Source organism: Nannobrachium achirus, assembly GCF_963921795.1.
Source record: "Nannobrachium achirus genome assembly, chromosome: 18".
Lineage (NCBI taxonomy): Eukaryota > Metazoa > Chordata > Actinopteri > Myctophiformes > Myctophidae > Nannobrachium > Nannobrachium achirus.
This window is the reverse complement of record NC_137825.1, coordinates 34602502-34615069: the sequence shown is the minus strand read 5'-3', so window position 1 is coordinate 34615069 and position 12568 is coordinate 34602502. Positions and strand designations below refer to the sequence as shown.

General features: G+C 42.9%; 1 protein-coding gene across 1 annotated transcript in view; it reads right to left on the bottom strand.

Annotated features, from left to right (window-relative positions):
• Positions 1–12015, bottom strand: part of LOC308303043 (heparan sulfate glucosamine 3-O-sulfotransferase 3B1-like) — a gene marked incomplete at both ends in the record, with an annotated part of 93212 nt that extends 81197 nt beyond the window's left edge. The window contains 2 exons of the mRNA XM_080747362.1: positions 10865–11215; positions 11654–12015. Of these exons, the coding sequence (XP_080603488.1) occupies positions 10865–11215; positions 11654–12015 (713 nt within the window). The remainder of the gene's footprint in view (positions 1–10864; positions 11216–11653) is intronic.
• Positions 12016–12568: the final 553 nt, after the last annotated feature.

The window sequence follows — 12568 nt, the reverse complement described above, 5'->3', positions numbered from 1 at the left end:
TTTGACTTGAATAAAAATAAATGTTGGCATCAAAATATCTTTGCTGTCTGGCAGAAACCTCTTATCTCCATATTTTAACTGTTTTTGTTTTGTAAAGTAACGCCCATATACACATATGTACTTTACACACGACAGACACTTTACAGAATATCAAAAATGTGTCAAAATGTTAAAATAATTCAGATCTTACAAGTTTGTAAGCTCACAGCACATTGTGACACTCATCACGCAATGTGACACACTGTGAGCTTGTAGATCGTCTATTTTAGAATGGCCGAATAGCTTACTTAGTTAATGTATGTTTTGTAATCTAAATCTAATCTACAGTAAGTAACTAGTAACTTGAGTTCCCAAATAATCGTAGGGGAGGGAAAAAAGTACATTATTAGCCTCTGAGATGCAGAGTAAGTATAAGATACTGTCTCATAAAATGGAAATACCCAAGTAAAGTCAAAGTACCTCAAAAGTGCACCACAGCACATGAGTACTGTGCGTGTACTTAGTTACTTTCCATCACAGGTTTGCATGTGAGCCTGACGTGTCGTTGGGACGGAGGTTTTGGAGGACCTGTGGAAAGCCTGGCGGCGTGCTAAACGGAGAAGCTTTGGATGGTAGATGTTATGAAGCAAACATCACACATGCCAGGGAGTTAGTTCTGCTTCCTGGAGGGAATGAAGACACATTTTTCTTCCGCACGCTATGGCTGCACCACTTTGCCTTGGACCGGTTGTTGTCAACCTCCTATGATGTCGACTGTAGGAACTGTGCGTGCGTGAGTGGCGATCTGGTGCAGTTGTGGTGATTCTCAACCTATTTGATATGCACTTAGGCCAGGAGTCTTCAACAGGGGGTCCGGGACCACTAGGGGATCCTCATAGTTACAACAGGGGGGCCTTCAAATCTTTGTGTGATAGGATATTTATTTTTACATTAACCACTTGAGCCCTAGCATCCCTATTCTGAGGAGCGAACTTTAGACAAAAATAGCTGATCTTCAAGTTCACAGCGCCTCGCAGGCTATTTTCTGCAAAGAGGTTTGGTGTACAGGGGGAGAAAAGAGTGGACCGAGTACAGAGTGAAAGGACAACTTTATTGACAGTGTAAGTGATTAAATGCCTGTTTGCTATATGAGCAATCACTTGATAAAGCTTCAAATTACATTCAGAACAGTGGGTGGAACAGCAATCTCGGTAGCTCACTGAGTTAAGACCCTGTAGGTCCATGTCACGACAAATGGTTGTTTTAGGTTAACGTGATTTGCTGTTGAGGTTTAGGATTGCCTATTGTGATGTTATGGTATGGCTAGGGTTAGCTGGGGTTAGGGATGGGAGTTACGCCTGATTCATTTATTGGCACATGAGTGTCGCTCACAGAAATTACCCAGATCCGTGACGAGTTATGTAGCTTGTAGATCACGCTATTTGTGTTGTAAGACACTGGCACGCAACTACGTGTAGCTGAGGATTTTAAAGTAAGTAAGATTTGAAATGGCAAAAATGATCCTAAAAATGTGATGTCCTGTATAGAAACACAAATAATGTGCGTTTGTGCATGCACATGTGTGTGCGTGCCAAGTGTCAAAGGTTGTGTCCAACCTAGATACGGGATCAGAACACAAATAACCACTCCAATTCTCACAATTGAAACTTATAGAGCTTATACAGTAGGTGCACTCACTTCATAATGTAGTAGAGTAAAAGAAAGGTACACAATCTGTCTTTGAAATTACTTTGACAAGTCATTTATCAAGTATCCAAAGACACAGATACTCAAGTAAAAAAGCACATATGGTCAAATAAATCGTATTTGTCGGGTGGAAACCTTGTACGTTCAAAACCGTTCGTTTTTGTATTTATCATTTTAAAAATGATTTAAAATAGTGAAAATAGCCGATCTACAGGCACACAAAGCCTCGCATCGCGAGACGTTGTGTCATTGCTATTTTCAGTAGCCTACTTATGTGCAACACTTTTGAATGATGAAGCAGGGCTTTAATTGAGGAAAAAAACTACAAATGTGAAACTTGGAAGATACAAGGCTTGTGTGCACATGTGTGTGCATGCGCACATGCGCGTGCATGCGTGTGTGTATGTCAATGTCATTATGGAGGCAGCAGCGCGTGTTTTTATGAAGGCTAATTAACCCATTAGGAGATCTGGTGTGGGGCTAATCCAAGCAGTCTGCCGACATCAAACAGGGAACCCTCCCCCCCTCTGGTCTAGACAGGTGAAAGCCTGGTCCCTAACAGTAACCCTAGTAGGCCAACAAACATAATACTCCCTCCCTCTCTTTTAGGCAGGGGAGAACCTCGCTTGCTCTTACATCACACACAGTGTTTGCGCTTGACCTCCACTGTGTTCACTACCGAGCGCCACAACATTTCCACAACAAAAGCAAACCCGACAGGTTGCGTGGCGGAGCAATTGTCTCGCTGCACGACGCACGGCAGGGAAGCGTTTAGTGAAACGTAACCCCTTTAGAGGCGGCCGATGGGGTTGAACAGGGTCTGGTGCTGGTTTCCTGTGTTAAGAATAGGGCCCTGAAATCACCCCAAAGGCACACGCGAGCGGCACACAGTCACACACGCATAGAAAAAAAAAGAAGGAAATATGTTTTTTTACATTTTTTTCCTCAAAGGGGCATTAGCAAAAGAAACCTCAGGTTTGATTACATTACGCTTTGGCCCAGAGTTTAAGGTCAAGTTCAACACGCACTGCAGATCATACTGACTGGGAACACCCAGAAAGCCACAGTCGTCGCATTAAAAAAATGTAATAAAAAACTGATGAATCCTAGCTTCTGGGTAGAGTCAGGATGGATGAGATATGTACGGGACCAGGGATGGGACAATACGCAATATTATCGTTTATCGTGATAAAAAACACTCACGATAATCGTATTGTGGAGATTTTATTTATCGTGATATCGTCCTCCGTCATGCACTAGGATCAATTCACCTTTTATTTGCCGAGCTGCATATCCGGCACCACTTAAGTCCTCTATTGGTAAAAGGTACTTAAATTATACATACTTGATACAGTCTTTTTTTCACTCTCTATCAAATGTCTTTGCCAAAAAATTGCCGATCTACAAGCTCACGTGTCGCAACGCTATTTTTTCGCTTATGTTCCGCCCCAGGATAATGGATTTTGATTATCACGATAATATCGCAAATCGCGATTTCTTTTGTCACAATAATCGTGATATGAAACGTTCATATTGTCCCATCCCTCTACGGGACTACAGGACAAAACTACTGTCAGTTTCTTTTTTTTTTCTTTTTTTTTTTTACGTGGACCCAAGACAGGAACACACACGTGCTCTGATGGCGTGTAGACCTGATGGAAAACAGCACGGTATGAATTAAAAGGGAAGAGAAGGGAAAAGGAAAATTAATAAATAAAACCAGGGCTGCCCACGCAATACACTGGCTTATTGAGAAGGTCAGACATGAGGGATTTTCAAACGGAGGGCCAGGCATGCAGAGACCGTGACAAGACAGCCACAACACGCTGTCAAACTAGTGATTTTTATTTTTAACTGTCTTCCTAAATGACACATTTTGGCAACGGGAGCTCTGGGTATTGTGACAGACTGAGTGTCTTTCTTACATTTCTTTTTTTCTTTTTTAATATGGTTGTTGGAAATCCCTGTCAACGGCCGCCCAGTGAAGGAGGATTCTGGGAAAAATGTTTGGGAGCGGGCGTTGTGTGTGTTAGGCCCTGCCACGTCACCCTATGGGAGCCAACAGGGTGACACTGGTTACAAAATAATAATAATAATAATAATGCTTAAAGAAAATACAGGGTAGGTGGAGTTGGGGACATTTTCTTTATCACATTTTCGATATTTTTTCCAAATAATGTAGATCTACTATTTTTGAATAGCCAACATATCAATGGATAAAGTGGTAAAAATGATCGTGTTGAACCAGAAACACGATTGTGTCAAAGGTTGTGTCCAAACTAGATATTGGATAAGAACAAACACAACCACTCCAATTCTCACAATATTTGAAACTTATAGAGCTTAGGTGCACTCACTTTATATGTACTTTTTTTCCCCCAGCCTAGAAATTTAGTAGAGTAAAAAAAAAGTACACAGTTTGTCTTTGAAAAGACTTTGACTAGTCATGTATCAAGTATCCAAAGACGCAGATATTCAAGTAAAGCACATATAGTCAAATAAATCGCATTTGTCGGGTGGAAACCTTGTATGTTCAAAACCGTTCGTTTTTGTATTTATCATTTTAAATAGTGAAAATAGCCAATCTACAAGCACACAACGCCTCGCTGTGTCCTTGTAGATCGGCTATTTTAACTACTTTTGTGCGACACTTTTGTATGATGAAGCAGGGCTTTAATTGAGGAAAGAAAACTACAAATTTGAAACTTGGAGATACAAGCTTTCTGCCTGACAAATGTACTGAGGTCCAGTAGTACTCAAGTAAACGTATAGTTCTTTACCGAGGACGTGGCCCTAGCTCACATTCCCATAAGGACGGGCGCTTCCCTCTGTAGACGCGAAGCGACCATTACAATAAACAATGAGGAGCGAGCGAGCGAGTCCGCCCGGGACAGACGCCTCGGCGCTTGAAAGCGTTCACTTTTCACTGCTGAAAAGAATCACATAATTCTGGCAAATTGGACGCGGCGATTCGTCACAGAAAGTCTGGCCTTGTTTGCGGGCAACTAGCAACACATGCCTCCCCGCTCCAAACCACCCACCCACCCACGCAGGCACGAACACTCGCGCACGTACACAAACACACACAGTCACACAAACACACACACACACACACACACACACACACACACACACACACACACACACACACACACACAAACACACACACAGTCACACACACACGCACACAGTGGAGGAAAAAGTATTACATTTTTCTACTAAAAGTATCTATACTGAAATTCCGGTTGACTTGAGTAAAAGCACAAAAGTACTGGAATCAGGATACGTAAAACACAAGTAATGCATTTATTTCTCAGTTTGCAAAGTAACTAGTAACTAAAGTTTTAAAAGTAAAATATTTGCCTCTGTGATGTAGTGGAGTAAAAGTATTGGAAAATGTGAATACTCCAGAAAGTGTACTTTAGAAAGTTACTTTACACCACTGCACACACAATAAAGTGAAAACTGAAACTGAAATCCATCAACCGATGTGTAGAAAGCGAAGGAATTGCACTGCAATAAACCGTAGGTTATATATTTGACATGTACCGTCAATCAGCGCACAGCGCGTTCAAGCTGCCCCTTCCAGTTTTTGTTTTGTATTCTCTATTTTTCGGGTGGAGATAGTTTTATTGCTGAGACGTTGGCACAAGTCCTTCAAGTTGTCTCGCGCCGTTGTCTAACTTTTTGAGAGAAAAGAGGGAAAAAAAAGGACAACTTTTCTAGCGCCAGAAGTATACAGAAGGCAAAGAGCTGACACCCAGTTTCTGACAGCGTGTCCTGTGGGAAGGGAGCGGTAGAGAGCCTGGCCATGCAATAGGATTCCTTTTTCCCCCGCACTCGTTTTGACAAGCACTTCAAAGTAGAGAGAAAAAGAAGAGGGAAAAAAGGGACAGAAAAAGGGGGAAAAAACAACAGTTCGTTGACCTCCAGAAAGCAAAGTCTAAATGAATGGGAGTCTATCGGGACACACACGCACGCACGCACACGCGCGCACACACACACACGCACGCACGCACGCACGCACGCACGCACGCACGCACGCACGCACGCACGCACGCACGCACGCGCGTGCGCACGTATTACTATCCTTGTCCAAGATCTGCAGATCTACAAGCTTAATAAATGCTCTTGTGAGCTTGTAACTAACGATAAAACAGGCATAACTCTGACCCCATAACCTAAACCTAACCTCTAAATGTCTATATAAACCCAAACTGAATCATTTTCTAATTATAAGCCTGACTCCCCAAATATATATGTATGTATAGAAAAAAGAGAGGACGGAGCGCATCTGTTTGGCTAGAGTAAGAATCTCCAACACGGTGCACTTTGGTACAACTAGGGATGGGACGATAAGAAAATTTCATATCATGATTATTGTGACAAAAGAAATCACGATTTTAGATATTATCATGATAATCAAAATTCATTATCCTGGGGCGGAACATTTGCCAAAAGAAATCGATCTACAAGCTCACAACGCGTCGCAACACAACACGTTGCATGACGGGAGGCATGACGATATCACGATAAATTAAATCTCCACAATATGATTATCGTGATGACACTCACGATAAACGATAATCTCACTTATCGTCCCATCCCTAGGTACAACTAGGTGACATTGGCACTCTTGTGTGAATAAAAGTTAAAATGCCTTTATTTGTTTGTCAATTCATGATGACAAGAATTAAAAACAGCAGCTACGCATTTAGCTTTTTCCACAAGAGTGCCTTCATGGTCTCATCTTTTTTTTTTTTTTTTTGCATCTTTTCTTGCATATATAGTATGTAGGCCTATATCGTCGTTGTCGGGTGGAAACCTCGTATCTCCAAATTTCAAATTTGTATGTTCTTTCGCAAAGTAAACCCCTGCTTCATCATCGGCCGTCGCACAAAAGTAGTGAAAACAGCAGATCTACAAGCACACAACACCTCGCAGTGCGAGGTGTTGTGTGCTTGTAGATTGGCTGTTTTCACTAGTTTAAATCATTTTTAAAATGATAAATGCAAAACGAACGGTTTTGGACATACAAGGTTTTCACCCGACAACAACGATATATTTTTTCTTTACCATAAAACATTTCTAAGACATGCCTATTCCTCAAATTCTGCTATTACTTATGGGGACATTTGGTGCTCACAAGTATAGCAACACAAGTGTGCACACACACACACACACACACACACACACACACACACACACACACACACACACACACACGCACAGTCACACACACGCACAGTCACACACACGCACAGTCACACACACGCTCTACACAAGCTATCAATAAGAGCCCTCTCTCTCTCTCTCTCTCTCTCTCAGATGTAGCGAGAAGAAGGAGCTGACAAGACTTTTCCACCGGAGGAGAACAGAACAGATGCACTCCCTCAAGAGAGTGAGCCGTGGCCGTCGCACCACTTATTTATCCCCCCTCACCCCCCCTAACCCCCTACCACCATCTCTCTTTTCAATCCAAAAGGGCCCTCTTCTGTCTTAAATGGGGCAACATTAAGTGTAGCACTAGGGGCCCCCGGGGGGGGCGTCGTCATCCGCGGGGAGAGAGAGAGAGTAGAGGAGAAGTGGAGCACAAATTCCAGGGAATCTTGGCAACTCCTCGGGATAGATGGGACTGGAGAGACCCCCTCGAACCCGGACCCCCACAATGGACTGAATAGGTAAACAGAAAGGGGTGTGAAAGATGGATGGCAGAAAGAAGAGTGTTCGCTCTCAAGAGGGGGCAGGGGGGGCACACAAAGGGGTGCAGAGGGGGTATTTTGGCGAGAGGAGAGGAGGGTGGCAGAGAAGAGAGTGGAGGTGGAGGCGGGGAGGGCAGAGGTGGCATTCCATTAAAAAAAAAGAACTAGAAGGGTGGCAAAGAAAGTGACCACTGGTTGATCTACAAGCTCACAACGCATCGCGATACGTTGTGAGCTTGTAGACAGTGTATATATATGAAAATATACATATTTTATTTTTCACCATTTATATATAATTTAGAGCAGTGGTTCTCAACCTTTTCGGGTCGCGACCCCCAAAATACCGTAATCATATTTTAACTGGGGACCCCCCCAGACACACCCTGACGAGCACATAAACCAGAGTTGATGCGTAATATTTTGTATAACACGGTTCTATTGTGTTTTTTTTTATTTTTTATGTTAACTCTAATATTTGACAAATTGGCCAATATGTAATTTGTCATTTTAAAGAGGTATTAAAAAGTCCTTTAGAAATGTGCAGATACCCTCTATACACTTAAACTCGATGTTGGTTTGTTTACTGTTAGGAGAGAAAACAATGTTGCACATTAAGTTAATCATCTGGGGACCCCAAAATAATTTATACCCACAGGTCGAGAACCACTGATTTAGAGTACAAGGCAATTATTTTAACTCCCTTTTTCTCCCCAATGTAGTCGTCGTGCCAGTTGATTCCTCCTCACACACATTTCTGTGTTGTCACTGCTGTCGTCTCTTCCTGACCAGTGAGGAAGGAGCCTTCGTCTTACTCCTCCCGCCCAACACTCCCCGCTCACAGTACCCTCCCATCTCAACCCCGGCCAACTGTGTTCGCATAGACACCCGAAAAAGCCGGAATGCACAACGGTGGAATTGAACCCACAACCTCCGTGGTGGTGGTGGGCCGGGACTTCACCCCTGCGCCACCCGGGCGCTTTATCTTTCGCCATGAATCACATGCCCCGACATTAGGTAGAACCCCCTCTTTAAAGTGATTAGTGAATGTACAGTATACGTTTGCAGAAAAATAAAAATGAGTCTTAAGTGTTGTTTTTTTAGTGTCGATCTAAAATCGGATAAAACTACAAACAACATTCAGAGGCGGAGGTAATGCAGAATAAAAGATCTGAGTTAAATTAACTTCTAGGCACATTCCCCTAAATGACACCCTAAAGGAGGGGTGTGTGTGTGTGTGTGTGTGTGTGTGTGTGTGTGTGTGTGTGTGTGTGTGTGTGTGTGTGTGTGTGTGTGTGTGTGTGTGTGTGTGTGTGTGTGTGTGTGTGTGTGTGTGTGTGTGTGTGTGTGTGTGTGTGTGTGTGCGCGTGCGAGCGCGTGGCGTGGGGTGTTAACTCAATCAAAAGGTGGATTATACCTGCTGAGCCACTCAGGTAACCTTTCATTACAACCCTAATCCTTCTTAATAACAGAGCTGCAACGTCGGTGCTGCCCCATTACCCAGCACACCGCAGGGAGGAAGAGAGACATTATTTCCCATGGACCGGTGGAAACATGAACACGCACGTGCACACACACGCACGCACGCACGCACACAGACATTATCAATCACAAATCTGTACTTGAGCATGGGGGAATCTTAGGATACAGCAGGTTAACTCACTCACTACTTACAGAAACATATCAAGACGTCTGGAGGTGAGAGTCAACAGTCAGTGGGAGGAGGTTTGAGTGCATGGTGGGGGTCAGAGTTTGTTCAAAGTCTCACTTCTGGTCAAGCAATACTGACCTGTTTCTGTCAGAGTTACAGACTTGTGTGGGTCAATTTAGACCCCGCTAAAGGAACCCACAGAGTCCCTGGAATCCACTTTGAGAACCACTGACTTAGACCCTCCTCGTCCTTTGGCTGAAAGGGCGATTCTAAGCCTGCCTGCTTTGGTAAAATGTACACAGTAAAATACCGGGGTTAATCTAACTCCGAAGAGAGCACAGATGGAACCAAATAACACCGGGTCTGTATGCTCTTCGGAGGTAGATTAACGAGTTTGAAGGAGTTTATAAGGAGTTTACCGTAGCCTACACGTAGGCCTGTTATAACCACCCAGAAAGGTTTAGCGAAGCGAATACACCGGATTTACCCGAGACTTTACATTTCATAGAGTCATACTGACATGCTGAAATATCCTTATTTAGATTTTAATTTAAAAATCTATTTAGATGCCAGTTAACCAGCCACTTGACTGTAAGTAATGTCAGCGCTCTGAATATTCAGGCAACTATTTTCTTTATTTTATTTGTTTGTTAAACTTGATTTTAGTTTTACTTTTAATATATTCTGACCATAGCTCTCTCATGAGATTAAAATACACAATTCAATAAATAAATAAATAAATAACCGTTTGTTTAGGCTACATAGCCTATGTAAGCCTATGTTTTTCCACTTAACATCGGTTAGCCTATATTTGAAAATAGCAGATCTACAGTGAGCTTGTAGATCTGCTATTTTCAAAAGAATATTGAAGAAAAAAAAAATATATATATTGTGAAACATTTTAAAAACAAAACTTCTTGTGTAGGGCTATATGTAAACAAATTAATATCATAAACTTGAGACTATAAGAAGCTATGGTAATTAAATTATGATGGTTATGGTCTAAGGCGCAAAGTGCTAATGGAGATATTAGAGCTCAAGTTTAAAAAAGGGACACAAATCACGGTTTGAGTACGTGTGCAATCTAGATTACAGCCATTTAGACCAGGTCACATTCACAATTAATGTCAATCAATTAGGCTGTAGAATAATTAAATTATAATTTCATGATTAGGAACAGGAACATACATTTAAACAGCCTATTAGCGAGCAATTAAGTTAATTGCAAAACTTAAAAAAAGAAAAATGGCTCCGTATGCTAATAATGTAGAAAGCAGAAAGAAATCTTATAGCTGCACACTAAAGTTACACTTAAAGCGACATAGGCCTATATTACACTTAAATGTAACAACATTAAAAAAATGGTTTTAATTGGACTAACCTCACCAATAGCCTGACATAACAGCAGAGATAACAAATCAACTAGGTTAATGAAATTATTAAAACATTTATCTGACTAGTTCCAAAAATAAAATAAATAAATAAAAATAAATGCTATAATAGTCTACAGCACGTGGTTCTCAAAGTGGATTCCAGGGACTCTGTGGGTTCCTTATGGGTGGGTCTAAATTGATTGACCCATACAAGACTGTAACTCTGACAGTGTACAAATGGAACCAAATGAACCCATGTGTACACTGTCAGAGTTAAGGGGAAACCTTGAAAATTGAAAGTTTGAGAAACACTAGTCTACTACACCCATAAAATACAATACAACTCCTCTGAGAGTGTAGGCTACACTCGCAGAGTCAAATGAAGTTCAATGAACTACCATTTCTTATCATTTCTAATATAATAGCTTAGGTCTATCTTTTTATTCATTTCTTACCTGTACCACTCCAGTCCGTTGTCGTAGTTGCGGTCGAAGAAGTGCGGCTCGGCGCCCACGGCCCTGATGTCGGGGTGAACCCGGAGGAACTCGAGCAGCGCCCGCGTGCCTCCCTTCTTCACCCCGATGATGATGGCCTGGGGCAGCAGCTTCTTGCTGCTTTCGCCCTGCAGCAGGCTCAGCCTCCCCGCAGCGGAGGCACCTGTAGAAGTCCTGCTGGTGAGAAACCTCGCTCTCCTCCTGTCAGCAGAAGCAGCGGCCACATCCAGAGCTCCTCCACGTCCACGGTACACATCATCATCATCATCCTGATCCCGATCATCATCACCGCCTCGACGATCATCGATAGGGCTGTCACGATTAATAAACATTTTTTAGTTCACGATTAATTGTCAGCACTCAAAAAAATGCGATTTAATTGATAGATTCATTAATTATTTAAATGATGGTTTAATTGTGTGTCAACCTTCATTGGAACATGTCAATACAATTTGTTTTTCTGTTTGCCTATTAAGCTTCATAATCAAAAATGACACATGACAAATAACTTGAACAAACAAAGAAAATATTGACATTTAATAACGTTATACATGTGAAAAAAGCCAAAATAACTGATCTACAAGCTTACAACGCGCCACTTTCGTACGAATTGCATTTCGGCTTTTATTAAAAGTTGTAAAACTGACTATGCAAAAAAAAACAAAAAAAAACATGGTGATTATCTCAAATAATTGTGATTAGGCCTATGTGTATAATTGTGACAGGTCTAAATAATAATCATCGACCCACTTCTGCAACAGCCTCTTCCTCCGGAGCGACCACCTCAGGTCCGAGGAGGAGAGGGAGAGGTACCCGGCGCCGGCGGAGAGCTCCTGTCGCCCGGCGCTGGGCGCTCCTCTCACCGCCGGGGACTCCTCGGAAGGAGAGGTGGGGGTGACCGGCGCGCAGCGGTGGTCCGCGGCATGCAGGCAGTGCAGGAGGTAGACACAGGTGAGCAGCAGCGAGCACAGCATGACCGCCGATCTCCTCCAGAATATGACGCCCCCCGCCGAGCTCTTGATGACCGCCACGGGCAGCACCGGCGGTCGCGACAGCAAAGACGCCGGACCACCATCCAGTTTGTTGTGGAAGACGCGGCTAATAAAAGCCATAATAAATAGAAGTGTCCTCCTCCCGGCGGCTCCCAGTGCAGCGTGTTAGTGGGCTCAGAATTGTTATTAATAAGCACGGCCATCCTAGAAGAATGCAGGCATCCTCCTCGTAGCTTCTTGCCATTTAAGAAATGGAACTCTTCTTAATTCTTCTTTCACTCGTCGTCCCACGCTGCTGCCGCTGCTGCTGCTGCTTCAGGCTGCATCCGATCCTGCATGTGTGGATATACTGGAGTCTCTCTTCTCTTCCAGAGAAATAACTCGCTCGCTTGTCAGTGTCACGTTGGAAATGCCGGCTCCTTCCTAATGGCACGGACGGACAAGAGGCGGGGGGAAGTAATGAATCAATCAGGGTGATATTATTATTTGTCAGTTTTTTGTTTTTAGGCTATAGAATAAACCCAGCTGACAGGCTGTCATGTGCGCTACCGCCGCTACGTTTACGCAGTTGAAAGTGTCTGCTGTTGCATTTTCTTTTTAAGTGATGCATGTGCTCTGTGCTGCTGTGCTGTTCCACACGTGTGTGTTTTGTGTAAATTTGTATGTCGGGCAT